The 27,522-nt window shown below is 38.4% G+C and overlaps 1 protein-coding gene across 5 annotated transcripts; it reads left to right on the plus strand.

Annotated features, from left to right (window-relative positions):
* The first annotated feature begins 12,308 nt into the window (after nt 1-12,308).
* Nucleotides 12,309-25,560, plus strand: clba1 (clathrin binding box of aftiphilin containing 1). Of its 5 annotated transcripts, none has more exons than XM_012968587.3 (6): nt 12,309-12,564; nt 19,065-19,589; nt 21,485-21,633; nt 22,535-22,658; nt 23,791-23,901; nt 24,600-25,560. In XM_012968587.3, exons 2-6 carry the CDS (start codon nt 19,233-19,235, stop codon nt 24,747-24,749), a joined length of 891 nt encoding a protein of 296 aa, XP_012824041.1. In that variant the 5' UTR covers nt 12,309-12,564; nt 19,065-19,232; the 3' UTR covers nt 24,750-25,560. The 5 variants fall into 5 exon arrangements, with proteins under 5 accessions (XP_012824041.1, NP_001072190.1, XP_012824042.1 ...); NM_001078722.1 differs by having other exon boundaries at nt 12,474-12,564; nt 19,068-19,589; nt 24,600-25,555; XM_012968588.3 differs by lacking the exon at nt 12,309-12,564 and adding an exon at nt 12,590-12,677 and having other exon boundaries at nt 19,068-19,589.
* The last annotated feature ends 1,962 nt before the right edge of the window (nt 25,561-27,522 follow it).

Here is a 27,522-nt window from a genome sequence, read left to right on the forward strand (position 1 = left end):
ACAGGAATTGCCTTAGTTCCATAAATCCCCAAAATGTTACACATTAGAAATACTATGATACTGTAATATGTGTATTTCAAATTATCCATGCAATACTGCAAACATTATTGATATTTGGACATTCCAACCTAGAAAATAAATTGTTAAATCTCTGTCTCTGTAACTGCTTTACCAGCTGTGGCTGCTATGTACATTATAAAGTCCCCTACTTTGTGGAGCAGTCTCTCACTTTAATCCACTGGTTGGCACTTCACAATGGGGTTCATAGGGCACAGACTGTCCCTATGGAGCATACGTATGTGCCACAGAGAGACACATGGAGCTGGAGAAAAATGCTGGGCTCAGAGATGGTGCACAGTCCCTCCAGAACCCTATTTATTAAATTGACAGTGGGTGGAAGAGAATGATCCCCATTCAGTAGGCTTCTGTTTGCATTGCAGAAGTGAATAGGGAGCCACATTTGTCAGATTTTATTTTTTTAAGATATCCTTTAGGGTGAAGACACACGGAGCTACTAGTAGCAGCTACTTGTCGTGGCTACTAAAATAGACAATGCTAATCATTTACTGATAATTGTCTCTATGTGTGTTTTACCAGAGGCAATTCTCAGTATTGTCTATGGCAGGGTATTTTCTGGCGTTCAGTTGCCATGAAAAAGTAGCTGCTACTAGTAGCTCCATGTGTCTTCTCCCTTAACGCTAGAGTGAACTATTACATGTTAAAAAGGGCTATAATGCTGTAATGACAGTATGCTTAAAGCCAATAAATAACAAATATGAGGAAAAATAATTAACAAAAATATGTTAAAAAACATTTCAATGTCTGCATACAAGTACATACAAGTAATCCTCAGAGTGATGTTTTTCCTAGCTGCTACTAACTTACTGAGTTCCAATATGCAGAAGAAGCAAAACTTCCTGTCTCCGTTGGAACGCTAAAGAATTTATGTGGATATAGAATGTAGTTTCAGAGGCTTCTTTGCCATTTTTCACTAAAGATCACATAATGTCAATAATACTCAAGAACATCGCAAAACAGCATAGACCCTGCCGGAGTCTCATTACAGATGAACATTACATTGCAACATTGCTGAATCACTCCTGATTTGCTTGCCAGAAAATATTCGAAGGAGAAATTTGATCTCCTTTCCAGTATTACCTAATAAATATATTAGACAGTACTCTCAGTGAGGAATTGTACTTCTAAATTATATTTTGAAGGTCAAAATCTTAGTGGTCATACTATAAAGCATTCTGTAGCACAAAACAGCTTCCCAGAACTTCCCAAGGAACATACTTATTAAGGTTTTGTTGTGAAGTGTACACAAATATGTCCCACTAGAGATGCTCAAGCTATGGAGACTCTTAAGCTGACATTTGTTTTCCCCACAAAAAAAGTAGGTGACCAAACCATTTTAACCAAGCAGAAAATGAGGGTTTGAGTGTATGGCATCCAGTTAGCCATATGGTAATATCTGAAGCATTTAGGGCTGGGCCTGCTAAAGAGAGGAACAGCAGTGGTACTAGGGGGCTATGCTGCCACAGGGCCCAGAGATGTAACTAAAGCTGGCCATACAAGCACCAATGATATCGTACGAAACCTTGTGTATGGCAGATCGACAAAACGACCGATATTGCAAAGGCTGCAGATATTAGTCGCCATTGAAGGCGCACAAACAAAGTCTGCGTTCAGGGCTGAATCGGCAGGTGGAGCTATAATTCCTATTGTTTCTACCTCCATATCTGACAATTCAATCCTGAACGGCAGTGGGGGAAGCGAACGGTCACAGGAAAGATCAGAATTGCTACCTTAAGTTACTATGCTACTACCTTGAAACAGGGAACTTGCAGGGTGGGTGTATATATACATGCACACAAGGTTTTACAGCACAATTATACCACAATATAAATATAATGCTATGCTGACCCATAAATGCTCATTTTCACTTGCAGCTCATTTTAGGAAAACAAGTCCTACCACTGACTGATCCACACAGTGGCATTGGTGAGTGCTACTCTGGGGCCTCATTCCCTTGGCTGAAAAGGTGATCTAGAGACTGAATATTAAGGGCTTCACCACATAAAAATAGCATAATTGTTTTATGCATTTTTTCTTCCACTGGAACTTATGTAAAATAACGGTGTAAATGACATTTGGACAGAGAAATTTGCCATATATTATACATCATTTTTTACAAATTTAGATCTACACAGCATAATAAATAGGCCCCAAAGTTTATGACCAGCTTCCCTCCACCTGCGTTTTGTAGCCAGGTGGAGAGAAGTGGATCTGCTTCTATATGCCTCTGGGTTTAGCTGCACTGACAAACACAGCTTTGGCCTGAGTGCAGCTACACTTAGCAGAGTATTGCTCCGCTCCGTCCCACTCTTGCTCTTACATATCCCTGCTTTAAAAAGCCGGAGGAAAGATAATTGGAATATAATTGGTAGAGCTTATTTTCCCACCATCTGTACCCTAGCACACCACTCATTTAAGAAGTGGAACCATTCTCTTTTTGTTGCATATATATAAAAAGCGTGGATAACAGTAAAAGGGGATGTTAGTAGACAAACAGAAGAGGGAGTACTCATCTAAATTGCTGGTACCACATCCCACACAATCAGTTTAGATTTTGGCTATAGTTTCCAATTAAGACTTTTTCTGAGTAGTTCTATTCATCCAATTGTGTCTTACTAGAACAGGCAAGTTTATGGCAAAACATGTTAAAAAACCTTAAAGTGGGTTGCAAAACAATACACATTATGTAGTAATTCCTTTTACCATTATACATAAGGTAAACATTATGTTGAAAAAGAATCAGCTCTATCATTAATGTGCAATGTGACATAGACATTTATTAGATCATAAAGTTTGGTCATTTCCAACCAGTTAGTATGCACCTTGGTTTGACTGCTGGGCCCAGAAACAAGATTTTTGCAATCACAAAACAAATGAGTGCCCAGTTGGTTGATTAGTTGAATACTGTACAAAAGAGGAACAAAAGGGGAACTTCATCAAGATTAAGGGACAATTCACCCTTTGCACAACCTGCAGAGATACTGTATATGGCACAATGATATTCATTTCCCAAGCTGGCTTTGCTAAGATTCAGAATGACAGATCTTGCTGGAGCCGATGCCAATTCTGGGTGTTTCCAGTTCATATGATTATTTTGTTTGAGTTATTCTGTTTGTTTAGACAAGCCTGACGACATGGGAAGGAAGTTATCTGAAGTCAAAGTAGTGCAAAACACAAGTATACCTGTCAACTTACTGGTAAATACTGGTATTTTATTTATGACTTTATTAATTAAAAGAAAACAAAAAATCTAAGCAATATAATCCTAGTTATCATTTAACACTGTGCCTATTGTATTGCCTGTGCTGCCTATGCCTATATACAAAAAGTCATATGAAAAAAGCACAGCAGCAGCTCTTGTTACTGCAGCAGTAAATGATCCAGTTCTTATCTGGGGGTGCATAGATGCAAACTGAGGTGATAAATGGGTTTGCTTGTGTTCATTTTGCTGTGACTATATGTATATATATATTATAAATACAATTATAGGACCCGTTATCCAGAATGCTCGGGACCAAGTGTATTCCGGATAAGGGGTCTTTCCGTAAGTTGGATCTTCATACCTTAAGTCTACTAAAAAAAACAATATAACATTAATTAAACCCAATAGGATTATTTTGCCTCCAATAAGGAGTAATTATACCTTAGGTGGGATCAAGTACAAGGTACTGTTTTATTATTAGAGAGAAAAAGTAAATTAATTTTAATCTTAATTATTTGATTAAAATGGAGTCTATGGGAGACAGGCTTTCCGTAATTTGGAGCTTTCTGGACAATGGGTTTCTGAATAACGGATCCCATACCTGTATGTATATTTATATAAATGTATAATGTATATAAATATAGTAGCATGTGTATACATGTGTCATGCACCTAATTTAGCACATAGCACAGGATGCATCCCAGTGCAAGTGGTATTTCCAGGTTTCCCATAGCAGTTTGGTTCCATAGTTACTAAAGGCTTGTGATGAAAGAATAACATACTAATACCTGTTTAATGCCATGTTCAGGGTGGCAGTAGTTCCAGGGTTCCCAGAAAGGGATAGGTGCATTTGCATATGCTTCATCTGAGCAGACTGAATGGGCAAAGAAATGCGAAAGAAAAGCACTCCTCAGAGAATATAATCACGTTAGACATTGGGTCAGAGCTCCAGTTCACTGGAAAGTGCAATGGGCTATCCCTTGAGCACCACAGCACCATTTCAGCTGACATCCTTAAAATGTAATTTTTACTCTACTGCACATGCAGGCTGTTCAGGACAGCACAGAGGACAACAGGTACATCAACAGAGATGACAGCAAATAGTACCCTATACTGGTGCGCTTTTCAGCAAACAGGAACGCCAGCCCTAAGGTCTACAGTACAGTAAGGAATTTTATTTACTGGAATGTGTATCATTTATTAAAAAAAAGTCAATAATCAGTCTGTTTTCAACAACATTCCTGCTGTACCCTGTAGTAAGGGCTAAATACCTGCAGTTATACAGCCTATTGTACATCTTTCTAACATTTGTTATGATGCTAGGACAGGGTTTCCTAATGCTGGTGGGGCAAATTAGGCAGGATATTCTGATTCTAATAAAGTATAACAAATATGCATTGATATTCAAATTATTTATGCTGATGCATCAAGGTAAAAGAATATGAGCAAAACAAAACATGCTTAAGACAATGGCACACTGAGTGCTTAACATTAATTGAACAAGCACACAATGTAAGCTCAATCTGTTCAGATCTACTGTTTGCAGTATAAGGGGTAAACTCTAAATTACTCTGACCCATATTTAGTCTCTGCGACACAGACAAAACTGCCGAGTCCAAATAATAAATAAACTGCCTCTTATAAATCACCAACACCTACAAAGCATGATATTGTAAATAGAAGGAAGGTTCCATGCCAAAGCAATGCTAAATCATTTGAGACCTAGTTTGAAAGCATGACATTTCCTCTGTACTGCTAGCATCAAGGGATTTTTAAAACAGGTTTTGTAAGCTTAGACACACAAAACAAACACTTTCACCTCTAATCACACAGTTATTTGATCATACACAACTAGGAAGCTAAAAGAACATCCCACAATGCTATATTTTTCCCAGTGTAATTGTGAGATAACACTCTGGGCAGGTTTATCAATGATCGCACTTTTCACAAACATACTTGAATAAACACAAATAAAAGCAATTACCTCAAATCTTAAAAATCGAGGAAAAAAACATGATCACCAGATACAAATATGACTGTGGTAAACATGCCCCTTGATTATCATTTTGTTTAGTTACACTTCCTATTGACTTCTATGGCATCTCGGCAGGTTTTAGGTGCCACTATTTTTATTTTTCACATTGTTTGCATTGGTAAATCATGACAGAAAAAAAAAAACACAGAAAAGTCCGACCTTGAATAACTTTATTTTTTAATAACTTGAATAACTTTATTATTTTGTCCCTCAGTAAAGCGGGACAGGCTGAAAGAGCACATTGACTGGCTGCAAGTTGCTAGGAGCTTGTATGGGTGTAAGTACCCTTGTGATTGTTGTCATTTTGGTGTCAGTTCTACCGCGTCACATTTCCATTGGTAAATGAGCCCTCTAGTGTTTTTGCAGCACATCAGCTACCAGTTCCGTGTGGAGGAATTCAGGTGTAATTCTGATTAAGTAACAACCCAATACAGTCACACATGAAGAAATAAGGAGACACCGATTACTTCTTGCTTAGACCATATGTAACATAGAATCCTATATTCATTTATTAATTAACTGACCAATGGCAACCAACAGCTGACAACATTATGTATAATTACATTCCCCACATCATGAAACAGTACTAACTTGACTATAACAGAGCTATGTAAATGCATGACACAAAGATAAATACCCAAACTATAGCAAACCTATACAACATTGTTTGGTGCTGAGCAAAGCCCAGGCAGAAAAAGAGGGTGGTGGATGGGGTTTCACCAAGTCTGGGTCTAGAAAGAGGATGGGGGGGGGGGGTTGCACATACAACCAGGTTATAGAGTCTCTCAGGGACAGGTTGACTCTGCTGGCCTACTTTTGTCTGTCTTTCTCTTTCCACAGTCCTCATTATGCCATTTGATGTTGTGCCTACAACATGTGTACAACATTTGGTTATGGCACACTATAGAAATGTGCAATATTTATGACAGTTTTTGAGACACACACAGGCCCTCTGAGAACAGAACAATATGAATTGGGTCAGACTTGACCCTTTCTGCACCTGGGGTGCTGTTGTGCATTCTCCAACCCAGAAGGAGCCCAACACAAACCTTGGGGTAAGCCTCAAAATGCTGTTTATTGAAAGCTGCACAGACAAGTTTTCAAACATACTGTAGTCACTGTGCAGGACTATATTTGGTTTTCCACATTGCAGTCATTGTGGACCAGTGAATGGAATAATGTGTACCATAGTACTTGTTTTTAAACAAACCCACTCCCTCCATTGTGTTCAGTGGAACTTTAGATAACATGTATGCATGATATAGGTCAGGTAGCCCTTGAAGTGATACTGACACTAAAAAACTATTCATCAAAATATTTAAGTACATTAAAAGTTACCTACAGGTCATGTTGGTCATTTTTCTCTGGAAGGCTTGCTTTTGTAAGTAATTGTTACTTGAAGTTTCCAAACTTGTTTTTCCAACCTGTCAGTCATAGATTCCAATGCTAACAGACTGCTGCTGCACAAATATGGCAGCCCCCTCATAGAGGAACATGGGGAATCAGATAGGTAATGTAAAAGCACTGGGAAAGTACTTTATGGCAAAGTTATAGAGGGGACCATGGGGTCTGCTGTACCTTAGTCCCACATACCATAGTGGCATGCTCTGGGCCAGGAGGGGGCAGGGGCAGAGGGACTGGTCGTGCTGGGCCCTCTCAAAAGATTTCTCTGCAGGGGTGCCCGCCGCAACCAAGTTACGCAGTTGCTCTGGATCAATGGAGGTATCCCTCCCTAAGACCTGATGATTTTAAAATTTTGGGTGCCTTTTAGGAGCTTGTACCGATGATCGTTTATACCTGTGCTCCTTTGCAGCAGCGTTCTCCTGCACCCCATTATTCCCTATGGGGCTGTGCTAACAAAGGCACACGTAAGCACCGAATGCAGGTGGAAAACAGCAAGATGTTTATTTTTGCTCTTCATCTGCTGTTGGACTTCAATTTTATTAGCTAATTTTGGGAGATAAAGTTCAGCAATAGTCATAAAGCCACAGGCAGAGTGTATACAACCTTGCCAGATCAACAACAGTGGGAGTTCAAAAGATGATTTTCTATATATGTAGAGGATGCCCAGACACGCATTCTAAATGGATGTGGATCCATTTTACTGCAAATGTAAAAGCTCAGTTGGGTCAGAGCATCTCATAAATAACAAATGTCTCAATAGGTAAATACTTATAACCAGTTGTTCTATAATCTAACCACCAGAGGTCCTACAACTCAAAGAAAAGACAGACACTCTGTTTTCAGAGTACAGGAATGTGCTGCTTGCCCCAAGAATACAGCACTGACTGTGTAGTCACTTGGCACAGTTAAGTGAATCCCAATAGGCAGTGTAGGATTCACGAACAGTGGTACTCTCTGCAGATTCCCCCCTAAGACATCCATGGTCAAGCAGTGCAACTTGCCCCAAACCAGTGATTATTGCCTGTAAATGCATGGCGACATATTCAGGTAATAGCAGAAGCTGCAGAGCTGCCAGTGTTTGACTTTGTCTGTGTTTTCCTGCATGTCTTTCTCTGCCCCCATTTATTTCCCTTCTCTTATAAAATGTTTTTGCCCTTAAAGCTCTAATGTAGGAATTATCAGTATGCTCCTTTGTAGCACTGAAGGGTACCATGCACATAGGGGCCTGTGAACTGTGGGGACCACATTGTATAGCAAATAACAAGGCTGCATACAATGGATTAAGTAGCAAATGGTAACATTCTATGATTGAATCTCATTCATCATTCTCCCTCCATACACCTATGGGCTCTGGGAAAATTTTGACATTGGATCTGGAACTACTCAGGACACTTTGGTATTTGCCAGATTTAAAAAGGGCTTGTATTGTCTGAAGTATTGTTGTGATCCTGGTAAAAAATTGGTTTAAAAGGGAAATATAATACTCAATTTGTTTCACATTGTAGATAAATGTACTGGTGTAAATCATTGGGAGACATTAGTTTGGAATGCAACCACCCCTCAATATGACTGTGGCTAGGTGTTTGTAAAATGTAAATGTGACCAGAATCTGTTTTCAAACAATGATGCTGTGCCTATATAGAGTATGCTGTGATACGATCACCTTGCTCTAGCGTAGTAGCTGAAGCAGACCCAGCAGTACCTCCAAACCAAACATAATTTAAATGGTCTGCCACAAGCAACTAAACATACCACTACAAAGGAAGTTTGAATCTAAAACAGCTGAAAGACTATCTGTAAATCTTAAGGGAAGACCAGAACCCTTATGCTTTGTACTATCCAGCTCTTTATCCAAAATTAGATATCAGATCGTTGATGAATTTTATAGACCAGATGTAGTTCTTATTCATCTGCCTCCTAATGGCTTCTAAAATAGCCCAGACTAAAATCAATTTGGTACATAAGCCAAACAGCGGTAGAAATACTGTAGATAGCATAATGGATTCTTAGAACTGTAGGAAGCTTCTTCCTGCAGGAGAAAAAAACTCTTACATTAGCTGGAACACAGAATAGGTGACTAGAAGACTAGTCCAAACATATTGAACAAAGACTACAAAACTTTATTGCACAGAGATACGAGATCACATTTCTTAGTTTTATGTCCATTATTATGTGTATGATTTCTTCCATTTTTCCACTTAGGAACTGTACAGTGCATCTAAAACAGAACCATTCAGTGGGACACTAAGAATCCTGTGATAATGCAATAAAAATAGCTATGTACACAATGATGAGATCACACATTCAAACTTGTTTCACACTAGTGGAAATCGAGGAAGAAAGATCTCAGGAAGGAGAGGGCTGGCAAGTGGTAGGCTATATTCTATGTGTAATCTATTTAGAACTGAAAGATACTTAGGCATGGTTAATCAAGCCGTTTGAAGCTTTGCCAAGCATTTTGAAGGGTTAGTACACTACTGTGTTCTACAAACATTAGGACTGAGGGTAGTGGAATATCCCTTGGAGTTCAACTTTGAGGGCCTTTACTGTTGCTGCTGGAACCTGACAGTTAGTTTAGTATTACTAAACTAATTTTTTAGTTTAGTAAACTAAATAGGTTTACTAAACTAATAACTTTTCTTGGCATTTAATATCTTGACAATATTAAGCATGTAACATCTGCAAAATACATCTGGTTTCAATGGGTTAGCTCTAGGCAGCAAAGAAACTTTACTATTGGTAAATTACTTCATAACTTAAATGTCTCTGTGATAGGTGGTTGTGAGAGCTTGACTGAATGGCAGGTGTAAACTATTAGTTCATGGGGTAGAGTGAGCACAGGCCACATCCTACTGGGGTTGTATGACAGACATATGGCTCCCCAGCACATTGCTGGGAGAGAGAGGTCTGTTGGCAGTCAAATCCAAGGGAGAGGTAAGCATTCCATTGAGGAACCAAAATGTAATTTGCTCACTAAGGAAGAGTTGGCTGAGTTTGGTCAGAATGCAGGTGAAATGTGTAATATAAAACATAATGTGCCCCTGTTGCAAAACAAGGATATTTAAAGTTGTCTTAGAGTAGAGTCCTGCAGCGGGTTGGGTACCCATGGGTTACCTGCAAGAAAAGCTGGTACATTTATCTACCCACCCACTTCTGATGATGTCACGTCCAGTTTGCAGCAACAGCACTTCCTGTTTAATGGTGGTCAGCAGATTGGGTTGTGGATAAGGCAGTTAGTCAGGTCTTGGGTCCAAGTGGATAGAAATGCAGGGCTGGGTGGGTTTCAAAAATTGGTTCTGCGCAGGACTCTACCCTGGAGTTACCAGCTGCATAGGGCACTGATTCATAGAACACTTCCGTAACTTCTCCTCATATTTAACAGTAGGTGAGGTACAGTAACACCTTTGTAAATGGTGCACAATTCCCTTATGTCATGGCTCAGTTTGTTACTATGAGGTTATGTATATATACAGTATGTACATATAGTGCAGAGCCTGCCAGCATGTTTATTTATTGATTATGCAGTTTCTCTGGATTAAAAATACACAAAGCAGCTTATGAAAAATCGCATTAGTCTAATGCTGTTCTTGAGGCAAAGCTAAGGAATGCAGAATGAAAAGAAAATATTTTTTTTATAGCACAACACTTGTTCTGTGTTATTGTGTCTTATATTTATTTGTACCGTTTCAGTTTATCCTTCCATGTCACCTAGGCAGTGCATCTGGTGGCTTCTTTCAAAGTGCCATTACTCACACTATTGCAGCAGATTTGCAGTAAGTATAAACGTTGCCTGCATGCAGTCTCTCTCCCAGCCTGTAGGCTACCTCATTAGCAGCCAACAGGGCTAATTTCCTAACACAAGTACTAAAATGTACCAGTGTACTGTAGTTTCTATGAGCATCATGTATTGAACATGATTTTTTTTTTTTTGGCACCTGGGGCCACCGAGTGGAAGGCAGTGGAATCTCTAGCTTAAAGGGGAAGTTGACCTTTAAATTAACTTTTACATGTGATGTATACTGATATTCTGAGACTATTTACAATTGGTCTTAATTTATTATTAGTAGTAGTTTTTTAATTACTTTTTTAGCTTTTTGTTGAGCAAACCTCCTTTTTGGAATTTCATCAGCTATCTGGTTGCTAGGGTACAATTTACCATGGCAACCAGGCAGTGGTTTGAAAGAGAGACTGGAACACGAATAGCAGTGGGCCTGAACAAAAAGATAAGCAATACAAGTAACAATAACAATGACATTTTATCTTCAAAAATTTAAATTAAAGAAGAACTGAATCTTTAAGTGTGTAACACACATTCACAAAGTTTCACATTTACACACTATTAACTTGGTCAGTATTATCAGGAACTTGCCTGCATGTTTTTGGAGCATGGGAAGAGACTGGAATCAAGCATGGGACCCAGTGCTGCAGGCAGCAATTCTTTGTGGCCATGGTGTCCCATAAACCCCATATTTCTAGTTATGGTCATTGTCAAACTGGGTCTCCTTGGGCCCACTATATAACCTGGCATTTAGGGCCCACTCTTATAGCAATTAGAAGTAGGAATTATCCTAGACCAGGGTCCAATAGGACCTAGCCAAACCGGGAGGTCATTCCAAGTCCTTTTGAAACCCAACTAGCTGTGCAACTGCTTTAAACTCAGCTAGGAAGCTCTCTCTCTGCTTCTCTTTGTAATGTACAATGTATGCCCAGGGGAACTTGCCTTATGGGCTGTTGCTGAAGATGTTATAAGCCACTTGTTAATACTATGCACATGTAGAAGCTGCACAAACAAAGCCTCTTCTTTGCCCTTTAAAATACAGTTTTTCTATGAAGCTGTCTGGCTGACCACAAAGAAGCAAGTGATACAAATGTGGTGACTGCTCTGGGCTCCAGACTGCAGGGACCAAAACAGAAGCGTCAAATGGGGTTATGTAATAAAAGGCACTAAGTGGAGCGGTAACCCATATCAACCAATCAGCAGGTCGTATTTGCTGGTCACTTGTTTAAAATCTTATTGGTTGCTATGGCTTACTGCTCCTGGACAAATTTAGTGCATTTTATTATATATGGGAATTAACTTTAAAGCAGACTTGCAAGCATAACATTACCTTTGTTTACATACCAGGGATTCACTGGCCAAACTGAATCCTTAAAATCATGTGATCTTTTGTCACATAAACACGGAAGTTGAAAATTCTTCATCGCATGCTTTGCATGTGGTTCTTTTTAAACCTTCCATGACCTAATTCAAATATGCAAATTCAGATTCAGTCTGTAAATCTTTCGTAAAGGATTTGGGGTTCGGCCGAATCACAAAATAGTGGATTCAGTGCATCCCTATTACATCAACAACAACAATCCTGAGGTGAATTGTATGTAGGTGAAATGTGCCATAACTGCACAATATGTAGCTTTTTCCTTTGCTTCTCAAGGTGGCTGAGAATACAGTTTCATAGCATTCTCAAAATACCATGAGAGCTTTAAATATCTGCTGAGACTACATACGTATTGGTCACTGCATTGTTTCTTGCTGACAGTGACACAGTAGAAAGAAGCCATAGAAAGAATGCCTTTAGTTTGCTGGTGATGTTACGGTTAAACAGGCCGTGCAGGAGGGAGCAGCAGGGTTAGGCATTGTCATCAGCATTGCATGAGAGCCATTCTACTGATACACCCTCCTCAGGAGTCAGCCAGGCTCCACCTGCCTGCAGTGCAGCCCATAATCACACCTCCCTGACCTGCTGCCGCACAGCTCAGCCAGCTAGGAGGAAGTACTTTCTTACAATATTCTCGCCTTGTTTCAAAGCAGCTTGCCCCAGATTGCATTAAGGAGCTGCGGATCAAGGTAAGAGCTTTGTTTACAAGTTGTAGTTTTCTGTGAGGGTACATGCCCTGAGCTGAGAGGGTTTCAGTGAAGTGAATGAAAGGCTATTGATGGGGGAACAAGCTTATGAGCAGGTAAGGTAAGCCCAGGTATTTAGCATTGTCAATCTGAAATAAACCACTTTCCCTACATTGCTTTATGTTAATTGTATTAACTTTGGTTCATTTTGAAATAAACAAAAAAAGAAACATCTAACCCCTCTCAGCTGTGTGTATATGTAGGGAAGGGTGTAGGGAAGAGTTCAAAGTTTGTCAGCTGGGAATTCCACAGCTCTCTGTTCACATGTATATTGTTTTAGAAAGCATATTTATGAAAAAGAGAGGTATATTTTAACCCCTCTGAAAATTATGCTTTTTTTCTCTCTCATCTGAAACATTGGCTTAGAAACTAAGAAACTCTTGGCATTAATAGTCACCCACAACCTTGGTAGATAAGGTGGAATTTTGTTTCTTTCGGCTGAAAAAACAAAACTTCATTACACATTAAAGAGATCTATTTCTTATCAATGCACAGCCTGTAACTTATTGTCCTCCAGCTATTCAGGAGATGTTGTTGCAAGCAGCTGCCCTCCACAGCCAGGGGTTGTTGTACTATAATACCCAGCATGCTTAGGGGACCCAGGATTAAGAAACTGGCCTTTATGACACTGTTATACAGGGCACTTGCAAAGATTTGTTTACCTTCATTGTCTCTTGATTGTTTTAAAAGCATACCTAAAATTTGGTTTCAAGCGTCACTGCCACTTATAGGATGTGGTATTGGCATTGCACACTTTCTAGTTCTAATTCCTTGTGCAGAGGGTTTTGTAGTGCTTGCTGTTCATGTCCATTCTGAGGCATCCACAGCAGGTTTATTTTGACTGCTACCATCCCAGGAGTTCATTTCCTAGCATAGTTGTTATTTCCTCTAGTTTAGGTGAGGGGGCTGCCATAGTGCCATAGCTTCTAGTATTAGAAGCTATAACTGACAGGTTGAGAATAAACAATCAGGTTTAGAAACTTAAAGTAACAATTACTTACTAAAGCAGGCCTATCGGCGAAAATCGGCCTATCGGCGAAAAACATGACCTATAGATAACTTTTAATGTATATTTATATTTTGAAGAGCAGTTTTTTAGTGTTAGTATCACTTTAACCCCCATATATAAAAAGACACTATGTTTGTCCAGTAGCAGTAACACACAACAACCAATAAGATGCTTGCTTTTAAACAGGTGGCCAGTAAATTCTACCAGCTGATTGGTTGCTATGGGTTACTCCTCCTGGGCAAATTCAGTTTTTTCTATTATATTGCCCTAAGTTTCTGCAATCCATTCAAATGAATAGAAAAATGATATTACTAGAGAACACGCAATTCCCAAGAAGCTGCTAACAGCGAAGGGGTTAAATCACCACTGCTCTGTTTTAGAGTGAGAAGGTAGCCCAGCATTGTTATTCTTATATGCAGTGTCAGCGGGCTTGGTACAAGAAGCACCGTCTCCCTGGTTCCTTTGTCCCTGGGGATATTAGAAAGACCTGGATTGTGGCAGCTAGCAGCCCTTTGGGACAGTCTCTCCTTAGATGCAGAGCTGTTGCAGGTTGCCAAGTGATAGTAACAGCTTTGTTGCTAGTAGTTTTTGTCAAAGGGTAAATATCACTGACCGACGAATTGCTTAATTGTAGAAATTAGTCATTATATAGCTTCTTCTCCTTATAATGGCATGTGTTCTTTTTTTATAGAAGTTTTAATAGCACTGTGTTATTTTGTGTTACATTACAGCTTCTGATTTCATATGTTTGTATTAAAAACAGGAGGGTTATTATACAATGAGAACTGGGAAGTCATGAAGCTGATCTTTATGCCAAGGACAAAACTTCATGATAAAGACATGCCAGTGGCCTGTTTGATTTTATACACGTGACCACTAAATGCTACCTGCCGATTGCTTGCTATAGGTGATATAGCAGAATATACTGTATATACTCGAGTATAGGCCTAGTTTTTCAGCACCCAAAATGTGCTGAAAAAGTCACCCTCGGCTTATACTTGAGTCGGGTGCCAAGGGTTCCTCCAGACTAGCACCCTCTGTCCTTTGTGTGCAAATTAGGTCTCCCTCAACCAGACCCTCCAGTGCCCTGGCCCGCTCCCAAATTCATCTTCATCTACCATCCTCACCTGTCCCATTCTGCACTAGACATTGCACTTTATATTCTATATAATCTATATATAGTTTTGAATGATTTTAACTCTTTGTGTTTTAGCTTGGTTGCTGATTGAGCTAAGGGGGTAGTACTCTTAAGCTATCATTGTTGATACCATATTGTTTTTGTTGACCCTCTTCTCCACTTACAGAGCTAATTTACTGTTTTTATTTGAAATAAATATTTAAAAACATATACCCCACTGATGCCTCATTTAATGTAATTGTATTGGTATTTGATTATTGAAACTTAGCAATAGGTGCTGCATTTTCCACCCTATAGGCTTATACTCGAGACAATTAGTTTTTCCAGTTTTCTTAGGTAAAATTAGGTACCTCGGCTTATATTCGGATCGCTTATACTCGAGTATATACGGTACTGCCCGGAAATAAAAGTACCATTGTTCCAGTTTTGTAGATTTTACATTTTTGAGCATTTAGATCCGTGCTGTGTGTTTACTGACAACACTTAGGGGCCCATTTACTTACTCACGAACGGGCCGAATGCGTCCGATTGCGTTTTTTTCGTAATGAAAAAGTCGCGATAATTTCCGAAAAGTCGTAAAGGCGCCGAAAAAATCGCAAAAAATACGCAAAAAGTCGCAAAATGTTCGAATTTTTCCAATTCGGTCGGAATTCGTGTCTTAGTAAATCAGCCCCATAGTGTGGCAAGATGAAACTACGTTGGCACATAAAGGATTAGATGGGTCTAGAAAGCAGCTAAATGTAAGAGCATGCCTTTCCTTGCAATTATCATTTTTCATTAGGTCAACTAAATGGAATGAGCTTTGGGAAGCAGTGTTTATAGCCAGTGCGGCACATGGTTACAGATAAGGGACAGAAGCACAGTAATGTTTTTACAGTAAATCCAAACACAGTTAGGCCAGTAGTGATATCACTGAGCTTATTTGCTTGCCTTCTTTATAAATGGATCACTTCATTATATTTCAGAAAACTCTGAGAACCTAATGGTCTGCATTACAGTCAAAGGGAGGGTCAGGAATGTCTTTGTGCTGTTTCTTAGCAGGGCCAGAGTGTTTCTTGCATTCACCCTGCCAGTGGGTTTTAAGATTGCATCTCTTTTACACCAGGGATGAAACACTCTCTGTTTCACCCCGTTAGTGGGTCTTGAGAGTGTGCCTCTCTTTTACCTCTACAATGTTTTTATGGTCATTTATTCTTTCTTTCACATTGCCAGTGCGTTTTAAGTGTGTGTATGTCTCGCTGTTAGTCTGCTTGTGGGTCTTGAGTGAGTATTTCTGTTCCTTGGAGCAAGTCTCAGTAGAGCTGCCTTGCCCTTCAAAAGGCTCAATGATGTGACTTGGGTAAACGAACTGTGAGTTTGGGTTATTTTTATGCCATTTTATATACCATGCCCCCTTTCTGGCCACTGCCCATTGCTGTACACCCTCTCAACATCACAACCACACATTTTAATTTTAATCTATATCCCTAGAAAAGCTCCAAAATAGTAAATAATCTTAGCTGCCTTAGGCAATGTCTATAGTGCAGATGGCTTACCTGTCCGATATAGTGGGGCAGAGCATAAAATGCAATGGAGAGAGGCACTTCCTTCAGCAACAGAAATGCTACCACATTAAGCCAGGAATTAGAAAAAAATAAGCTTTTAGAGGCATGTTTACTAATACTGGAGATAAATATCACTGGTGATGTTGCCCTTAGCAACCATTTAGATCTTTGTTTTTGTTTTCTAACTTGTAGGAGACAAATCTAATTGCTGATTGGTTACAATGGGCAACATCATCAGTAATATTTATGTCTAATCTTAGTAAACACAATATCTAGTTTGAATGCACTGGGAGGAACATCCAAGGGGTTGGTGAGCAACATGTTGCTTGCGAGCCACTGGTTGGGGATCACTGCACTAGGTGATCAGCTTGTTCTTCACATGTTTTTATGGTCTTTGGTGCTGGTTTGTGTGCGAGTCTGTCACTAGTGTATCTATCACTCCTCAGGTGTGCCATGAATAGACCTCACTAGTTCAGTTGGTTTCCTTGATCAATATTATAAGCAAGGTGACTTATGTTTCCTTCCTATTATTAGTTTCGGTGTATAGAATTTGTTTGGACAACATATAAACATAAAAGCCAGGAAATTTCAGTTTTTTTTAAATTTCCTGGATATCTTCTATGTCATTCAAGTTTTCTGTCCTTTTTGTGGATGAATGGAGTATGACAATTTTGTTATCTGAATTGTGAGACAGTCCTTATACATAGTTATGTAAGTATATTTAAGTATATTTTTTTTATACAACAGAGCAGAACTCTTCTTTTAATTTACCAACAGAGAAGTTATGGATATTCTTGTTACCATGGAAACATACCTAGCTTCCAAGGAAACAAGCATAAAAGTTTTGAACTCATTCTGGCAACAAAATTGTTATGCTTCTTTCACCTCTGTAATGAGGTTGGTTTTAAGTTAAGGTCATAAATGACCAGAAAATGCTGTGCCCTGTATATGTGCCTTATATAATATATAAAACAAATATTATAAAAAATCATTCTCTTTCATCTTATGGAAAATACTGTGGGAGGATCTGTTTGCTAACTCAACAAGTATTGAAGTATGTTGGGTGGATAACCAGGGAGGTGAGGCACTGTACCCTGCTCCTAGTTTTCCTCACATATACTTTTTCTTTGGAATCTGTACCACCTTGTTTACATAGAGATGCCAGTCTATTTTGATGTTTGGAATATTTATTAAAATATAGACAGTCAGACACACTTCTGTTAAGAAAAAAAATGATTTATTTAGTTGTTTTGACCCAACTATTTTAGGCAGGGATGGGTAATATTCATGGATCTAAATCATTAACATGTGTTTCCTTTTTTTGTAGAAAAGAAGCACTTATAACTCTTTTCTAGATTCTTGTAAACTGTTAGAAACAATATTTTTTTTGTTTATATACAGTTCATGATCATGAACATGATCTGTGAGTAAACGCTTGCAATTCTCCCAGCAACACTGTAAATGTTTTGTCCTTTCTTTTTTTGGAGGGTCATGACTACATTGGCATCCCATACACCCCCAAAGCCTTATGGGGCCTCCACTGGTACAAAGAATTTGATCTTTTACCACAAAAGAATAGAAACTTTGAAGGACCAATGCACAGGGGCAAGGCATATGGCTGAATAGAGTGCCAAGTCTATTTTGATGCAGCATGTTTTTTGCAAGGGTCAATTGGTAGGTCATATATAATCCTCATTTATATGTCATAGTTTTTTTAGAAGCTCCTGGCCTATATATTTTTGTAGTATAGTAGAATTGATGAGCACCTGAGGTTTTTTAATAATACATATGTTGGGCCCTTAATGCCCAGACCATGCCCCTGTCTGCCCTAATCCTCACCTGTGATCTAGTAAGCCATGCCTTTAAGCATATCAAAGGATAAATAATAATGTATAGTGATATACTGTTGAATTTCTTTACAAATAACATTTTTCTTCTCATGTAGCTATAACAGAAGATGGTTTTAAATCCATCTTCTTGTGATTTGGTATCACACAATGCCTTTAATATAATACTCAATTCTAGACTTCCTGTTCATTACAATGTCTGACTATTCTCCAATGTGCTGAAAAATGATACTGTATACACACTGATAAAATGATGCTGTTTGTAAATACAAAAAGATTTGCTCTTATTCTGTGCTGTTATAGAAAATACCTTTCAAAAATGAAAATGATACATTTTTTCTTACATAATATATGTAGTTTATTTGGCAGCAAGACTATCAGCACAGACATAATTTATTGTAACGGTTCTTTTTTCCCATTAGGGTTGGCACCTTTTTTTTCTTTTTTTACCATTATACTGGCCTTTGGGTCGGGCAATCAGGCGGGGGTGTCACATGGGGCAGGGAAATAGATGGTGTATAGGCGGGTCTGGCTTTATAAGGGTAATCCATCGGCAGAGGAGGTCAGGGAATGGAGGAGTTCGTAGGATATTACAAATTTACCATACCGGCAATCAATTTGCTGGAAAATTTGTAATTCCAGCCCCGGCCCTAGCTGGTGATTTACTGGCTGGGCTGGTCAAATACTGACCGGGTAGTAACCCTATTTCGCATAGAGCAGCATGTGAGGGCTTGAAGAACATGCTCTTCTAAAATGCATACTATGAAGGCATTACATAACCGTCACATGTATATGTCACTGCTTCATTCTGAAAAATATCATATATACCATGATCACGCAAATGTAAAGCTGAAGTCATGTTTTAGGGCACCATAACTCACATTAAGCTATGTAATCTCTTCTAGCAGAATGTAAAGCTCAAGACTGACTTGAAAAAATAGAAAATCCTGATGAAGGCTTCAATTCAGTATTAAATGGATCACTGTTTTTCTGTACACACAACCTGTAATTACAGTTACATTTCCTATACCTCTGTAAACAATAATAATATTAGTAAAACCCCATGAAGGAGAATGAAGGATGTTGAAGGTATTTGCCTTAAGCCAAATGGAACATACAAAATCCCTGAGCCCTTTCCATCTGGTGAGGATGATGCATGCTTAGTGAGCAATCTTGCAAGATCTGAAGACTTGTGCCAGGATTATGGCACTCACAAAGTACTATCAGAGCTCAGTGGTACTTGGGGAGATTTTGAGAGTTTCAGTGATTTCCCTCCTGAATCTGAAATATTTTACTATAAAGAGGAAGAACTGCATGAATCCGCAAGGCATCACTTAGATGAATGTTACACAGCTACCTCAAAGGAAGCTGTCTCTTCTGAACAAACTGACTTCCACACCACCTGGGATACTCTTATTCCAACACCAGAGGTAAGTATTCTACCCAAAATAAGAAATAATGGAGGATAATGTAGTGGGTATCTCTGATGAAGGCTTGGTAACATATACAGAACATTGAATACATTATGATGATGCAGTGTGCTGGATCTCTGTCAATATATATTGTTTCATAAACCACTAGTATTATGTAAGTCCTGTTTGTGCTCTAAATGCTATTCGTTTGATCATCTACCCACACAAGAACTAAGGATCTTTGTGTATACATATCCATTAACACAGATAGAGCTTGGAATTGCACAGCTTCATTGCAACTCCGCCTAATGGTTTAAAATTTAATGGTGAGCCTTGTTTGCTATAGTTTATACAGAAGCGGTGACCAGCTCCATGGTGTAGTTCCCACCATTCTCATCTGCAGTCAGGTGATCCCAACAGAGCCAATAAAAGGGTAACCATTTGGGGGTTACTTGCAAGTAAGTTGCAGGTAAAGCTCAGTCCCTTTGTTATTTAACAAAGGGACTGAGTTTTACCTGCAACTTACTTGCAGGTCATTTGTATATTGAAGCAGTAGAATTCTTAATGATTTGGATGAAGGTGAGTGTAGGACTGGCCAGCATTGGGATGATTTTGATGTAATTGGCCAACATGAGTATATTGCAATACATGAAAAAGAAATCCCTGTTTTGTTTAGAGGGGAGGGCATGCCTTAGGACATAATGTCTTAATATCCTATATATATTGCCAATGGGTAAGTGCAAAGGACCTCTTGTTTCTGCCTTAGAATTGAATTAGTCATATTGACTGCAGAATGGAGGTAGGGGTTCAAACAGACCTTCTTAATAGAAGTGAATGTGCAGTAAAAAGGGAAGTTGTTAATAATTTCTAAATATATAGGCTTATTTTCTTTCAGATTAACAGTATTGTATGACGATCATAGCTTTATGTGGGTACAGTGTATTCCTTATCCAGATATCTTTATATGTGTGTTTATACAGTGTAATATAATAGAGAGATGATGATGATGATAATATCTAGAAAAAATACAGTATCTGGCTGTTTATATTCTTTGCCCTCCTGGTTCTGTCTCCTGAAACAATGTAGTAGAAACCAGATTATTAACTGAGCTACTACATTGCTTCAAGAGTCAGAACAAATACTGCCTTCAAAGGTAAATATATTTACATATAGCTTTATCAATTTTTTTTAGAAAGTTGCCTTAAAATTACACTGTTTCTTTGACTATGAATATATATATACACAACAAGTTTCCGTTTTGCACGTTCCTCACTTGGTTTCAAAACCATCTGGTTTGATTGCTCACAAAGTGAAGTATGTATCCTCTTTGGATAATATAAGGGGTTTCATTGCCTTTTATAAAGGTCATGGAACTCTGAGGTGACTTCTAATATCCATATTTTACCACAGGGTACATTATTATGACACACATACAGTATATATGACATATATTATGAAATCACTAAGCACCATTTATAAGGATATAATTTACAGGATATTCATGGCTCTTGTGTATTCTCTCTTTCTATACATTTATAATATTATAGACATGTAGCAGACATTTTGGATTGGTCTTGGCCTGAGCATGACTGGTCTGGGCCTTTTGATTCGACCCTTACCATAATGCCATGTCTGAGCCTGTGCTTTAGAAAAACTGGGTATACACATAGGGAAGTCTGACAGCTAGCATTACCATAGTTGGGAATAAGTTGTCCAAGGGAGGAAGAGTGTGCACATTTACTGGGCAAAGAGGAAATAAACACAACTGGCAGAGATTTTTTTAATTGCTCCTTAAACATTACCCAGCATGCACCGTTTACAGAAATATTAGTGCGGCTTGTATTCAGTTTTATGTGCAATAACACAGTAAAAAAAAATTCTATTGCTCCTAATTTATTGTTCTGTTCTTATAGGATTCCAAAGTATTTGAAGAGGTTTTTCGAATAAGCTTTCCAGATATCCCAATTGAACCGTGCACAGATGAAATTAAAACCCTTCAAAACCCCCTGGCTTCACTAAATGGACACATCAGTATCGGCAATTTGCTAAACATGCACTTCAGGTAACTTGAAGTTGCTTTTCTGAAATATATTTTTTCCTTATTTTCTTTCACTTATTTCTGTCTCCCTTGGGTCTCTTATTAGAAATTACTATATATATATATTAAAATATGCTCTAGTGTAATCCAGTAGGTTTTTATTTAAAGGTAAGCAGTTACACAAACTAAGGGGAAAATATTTTACAATTCAAGATTGTGTTTTCAAAAGCAGCAACTAAAATCTGGTTAATTACAAATTTAATTTAAAACAAATTGCTTTCATTTTTAGTATAAAGTACTAATGTATTTTTTTTTTTACCTTCTATTCCTGTCCTTTGTAATAAATAATGAGCTCTGTATACATGTTCCCCTGTTTTCCCCATCTGCAGTTTTTCTGGTTTAGTGATACAGAGGTTATTATACAGCTGGCTTAACCAAGAAAGGTAGTAATATTCTCCTTCCACAGTTGCTCTTAAAGCACCCAAAATGAGTACTTAACCAACGGATAGTTTATATTATATTAGTGGCCTATTAAAGAATCTCACCAAACTGGAATATATCTGTAAATATTGCCCTTTTACAGAGGTCACCTGACCAGAAATAATGCAGCTCTAACTGTAATAGGAAGAAGTGTGTGAGTAAAAAACAAAACTTCATTGGCTGATGTGGCCTAACATGTATGTGTGCCCTTGGTTTGTTTGTGTGCACCGTAAAATGATAATTTTCTATTTACTATTACCCAATGTCACATACTAATTAAAAAGTATAGTTTTCTGGAAATAGTTTATTTAGCTGAAGCAGGGTTTTGCATATATATTTTTGTTCCAGGGTATAGTTGTGCATTTCTTTTAAATTGGTATCCATATCTCATTTCCGCATAAGTTTATTATCACAGCTTAATACAACTCATTTTGTTCTATTGCAGGGCTGACTGTCACAGCTTAGACTCTCTGGAGGATTCTTCTGGTACTGCGCACAGATTGGACTGGAAGAATTCCCAGGGCTGTAAGAACCTGTTACTGCCACTAGGTGTTGACTCTTCTGAAACAGTAATTACCATTTGTTGGTTTTTAACAGTAGAAACTTATTATTCAAATGAACACAATGAATTAAAGGTGTACGCAAATCCAACCAAAAATGCTAAATGTTTTCCTACCTTCTTAAGGAATTGTGCCCAAAATTACAGAAAGATCCCTTAGCCAGAAAACTTGAGGTTGAAAGCATTTCAGATCCCATACTTGAAATATATCTGAAATATATCTGCAGCAAGTGAATGCTCCAACTCTAGTATTGCTTATATGTTTTAGCAAGGGGGTCAAAATATTTATTTTAATGAAGCATTTTTTATTTTATGAGTAGTCTCCTTTTTTCTTTTATTAATGTCTTTTAAGCTTAAAGTTTGTATCATTTTATGAGCTTATTTATACCACTGGGAATAAGCCTTTCTGAAGAGTGAACTGGTTGTTAATTTTGTAATTTTCTGATGTTACGTGTCGTTTCTGCATGTAATTTGCATCAGTGAGAAAGGATTCAGACTGGTAATAGCGCTCAGGCCTGCAGCCGAACACTGCCACTCCATAGGGTACAATGGCATTCAGTTGAACACATTGTGACAAAATTATAACTTTATCAGTTAGAATCATAAAACAAATTGACCCTTTTGGATTCTCCAGTCAAATAAGCCTGCTTCTTAACAATATAATAAAATCTCATCATCTTTATCCACTTTCCAATGTAAATCTTTCACTTCAGGCCCTATTCTGCACCACATCTATTGAACAACTGATTTATATATTCTAGTACCATATTTATGCTAGTACCATATTTAGTGCTGTGTGGGCCGGCCCAAAACCCACAGGACATTTACACAAGATTTGCAGGTTACGGGCAAGCTCGGGCTAAGGTCTCGCTTCCACCCTCACTGCTTGCAACCTTACTGTGCTGACTTCCGCCTCCGGCAGCTTCAGTTTATAGACACCTGCCCCATGCCTTTTGTGACATCAGAAAGAGGGTGGGTCGGGCACATCACTACTATCAGCACAACCTCTTCTCCTAACAACACTCTAGTTTCTCCTATTCCTTTTGCCTTTAAATTACTCTGCAAGCATTTGTGTTCTGATATGATGAGGGCATCAATATATTTGTGTGTCTCTAGGATGTAAACATTTCATTTTATTTTAGTATCCAGTAGATAACAACCAAGCAAAGGGTGATTCCATCTCTGACAATGAATTTTTCTCTGGAAATGAACCCTCACGTGCCAATGGAAGTAAAGCTCTCATTCAGACTAAGGTACAGTCCTAATATTTATTATGTGTGTGGAATTCATGGGGCTTTATATTTATTATTAGAACTGGAACTTGACTTAACAGCAATACAGTGGCTGCACATTACTGAAAGGTATAACATGTGCTGTATAAAGCACTCTGCAGATCCAACCTTAAATATTATAGGTTTGATATTTTTACTCAGGGTTGGACTGGGCCAGTGGGACACAGGAAAAAAAAACCTGGTGGGCCCCACCGACCCAGACCTGATCCCTGCAGGCGCTCTCCCACTTACCTCCCTGCCCTAATCAGGCCTAGGTGAGTTTCAGATATGCACACTCAGGGGAAAGGGCAGGGTGTGTGTGCAGGTCGCAGGGGCCCCTGGGTGGGTTGTGTGGACAGCGGGGGCTTTTAGGAGGGGTGTTGTGTGCGCAGGTGGCGGGGGCCCTGGGGTGGCTGCCCCGGTGGGCCCACACACGCAAGTCAGAACATGTTTTGACTATATGCTGGACCTTTGTGCGCACAAATTGTTATTAAATATAGGAAGGGGCCCGTTTACCTCCAGGAATGTAGGGTTGGTTCACCTTTAAATTAACTTTTAGTATGCAAATGGTTTTCATAACTTTTTTTTATAAATATATATTTTTTGAGTTAATTGCTTTCCTCTTCTTTTTCCAGCTTTCAAATGGGACAGGTACTTATTCTATACTCTCTTTATTGCAGTTGCATGTGGCACCAGACTCCCGCCAAGGTTCCATTTTCTCCTACCAATTTTTTGTGAAGACATCAGCAACAGATACAACGTTACCGTTCCTCACAGTGTCTGAAAAGAAGAGTTTTTTCAGTACAAATCATTTACGTTTCAATTTTTAATTTTTGGGGTAAAAATTGTGAGATAAGGAATCAGATAATAATTATAGAATATAAATGTTTTATACAACATTTCATAACAAGTGATTTAATTTATTGCACCGTATACTTTAGCACTCCTAGAAAAATGGATTTTATGGGCACTTTCTCCTGTAATATATGTTTGAAAATATCTTTTTAGTGAATAACTCAGAGTCTTTGTAAAAATGAAGTCACTTGAAGAAAAAAAACCTGAATTTAACTTTGTTATTGTAGAAGATTAAACACTGTGTTGTGTATTTTATTTGATTGATTTGGTGATCATTTGATTTGATTTGATCACCAAAGAAGTAGGTGTCAGTGATGCTAAAATCAAAGCCCTCCAGCTAAGTGGATTATACATGTTATCTTGTTTTAATTGAAAGAAAGGAGAAAGCCAAGTAGACATTTACCAATAATATGGTGGTTTACATGCATAATACCCTATCCTGCAGGATACCCTCACAAGGCCACGTGGGACAACACAGTATCAAAGGGGGTTCTTTTGAAATGACTTTGCAACTGTTAGTTTTTTAAATATTGTGCCCTTTTATGTGTAGGATGCAAACAAGTCTGGAAACCACAGCTTTATTACAGTATCCTCTCATGCGGGTTTAGTTGTTGTCTAAGAAAATATAAAGGGTGGGAAATCTAAACTGTATCAATGTGCAGGTAATTACAAATTATATGTAAACTCCTTTGCAATGCTTTATATAGTTTTATACTTAAATGTAAATGTTTTGTGAAGTTAATTTTATTGAAAATGTTATTAAAAATTGTATTTATTTAAATGCCACTAAAAGAATGTTAAATTGGGTCTTTTAAGAGGAAGTATATGTTGATTGTGAGCTCTGCGGATCATGACATATTTCTGTCCTTGCTTGTCTAGAACTGCCTTCCTGTAAGGTTATAGAATCCAGTTATTAGCTGAATCGGAAAAACCTCAAGGTATAAAGGGTTCTCATAGGATTTGGCTGAGAACAGATGTGAGCACTGTAATCCGAGAGTATGCATTTTGATGATAAAAATGAGAATATATTAACATTTGAACTGAAAAAGTCTGTGCAGGGAAAAGTCTCAGAGAAGTTGTGAAATGAATTGTTGCACAAAAAAACTGCGTCAAAAATCCGAAACCTCTAAAGTTTTGAAGCTAAAGAAGGATCCTCCAGGGCAGGGCAGGGAAGGGACATCTACCATTGACTTCAACATGATCCTGGCAGGTTTTAGCTGGCGAATTGTCAGATTTGGATTTTTGACGCTTAGTAAATCTTGAAAAATTCAAGACTTTTTTTTAGTGCTTAAAAATCTGACCATTTGTAAATGGCCCCCTAGATGTAAGGGCAATTGCACAGGGCAGATTGTCAGCCTGCGGACAAGCACAGGCTGGCAATCCGCCCCTACACTTACAAAATCTTCTAGTTAAGTCTGCACCCAGAAGTACTAAATCCGCCCAAGTGCAGGCACACACAGCCAATATGTGGCAACTAACTTCACACTAAGCATTTGTTGGCGGATATTGGCTGCGTGTGCCTGCACCCAGGTGGATTCAATGTTTCCGGGTGCAGGCACAACTAGAAGTATTTTTAAGCATAGGGGTGGGTTGTCACTTATCTGCAGGCTGACAATACACCCCATGTGCTTTTGCCCTAAAGCAGGCACATGGGGCGACCAGTGAGCCACATTCAAATAGAAAAAGTTTTGGAGAGCAACACAAGCATGAAAAACGTTCCTGGAGGTGCCAATAAGAGCTATAATTGGCTATTTGATAGCCCCTATGTTGAATGGCAGCCTACAGAAGGCTCTGTTTTTCAATTGCACTGGGGTTTTATGGAACCAAATCTTGCCTCCTAACCAGAAATTCAGAAAAAACACCTGCTTTGAGGCCACTGGGAGCAACAGCCAAATGGTTTGCGAGTAACGTGTTGGTTACAAGCCACTGGTTGGGGATCACTGCCCTAAGGAGTCAAATTTAACCCATTTTCTGCAAGCGACCCAGAAGGGCCTAGGAAAAAAGTGTTTCATCAGTACAATGTAATTTAGTTTGATGTCCATTAATTATATTGGATGCCTCCATAATACTTGGAGGTGACTTAAAAATTCCTGATCCAGACAGGCTCTGAATAAAGACTAGCTGATAATATTCCCTCAGCAAAAGAGTTAACACTGTAAATACAGATTGGTGGCAGTAATTATCTTCTGTAAAGGCACATACATGCATCATGACAAAATTACCTAGAGCTAGAGTCTTTAAATCATTTTGTCAGTTGATTTCCACCACTATATGATCTATGCAATGCAATAAGCACCGTAATACAATAAAACAAAATGACAGACTATCAGCACAATCAGTCAGCATTAACTGATTATTTATGGCCATGACATACTTGCACCCTAATTGTCTGAATTCTAATGGCTTGGATTCAGGTTATCCATTATAAAAAATTAAATATTTGTTTAGCAGAGATCCTGTAACATTCCAAATTAGTATAGATGTCATTGTATGCAAAACTAGAAATCCAAGATTGATTTAAATCTTTAAAAGAATCCCAATGCAACTTAGGTCAGATGCAAATGATTTCAATAATGACAATTACAATTTTAAGGAAGACCATAGTGATTTTTTGGTGTTACTGTTCCTTTAATAAAAGTCTTTGAAGACTCTTATAAGATTCTGTGTTCCTACTAAGATACTTGAAGTGCTGCTTTTAAGGTCCCCATACACGGGCCGACTATAGCTGCCGATATCGGTCCCATGGAG

Source organism: Xenopus tropicalis, chromosome 8 (assembly GCF_000004195.4).
Source record: "Xenopus tropicalis strain Nigerian chromosome 8, UCB_Xtro_10.0, whole genome shotgun sequence".
NCBI classification, from domain to species: Eukaryota; Metazoa; Chordata; class Amphibia; order Anura; family Pipidae; genus Xenopus; species Xenopus tropicalis.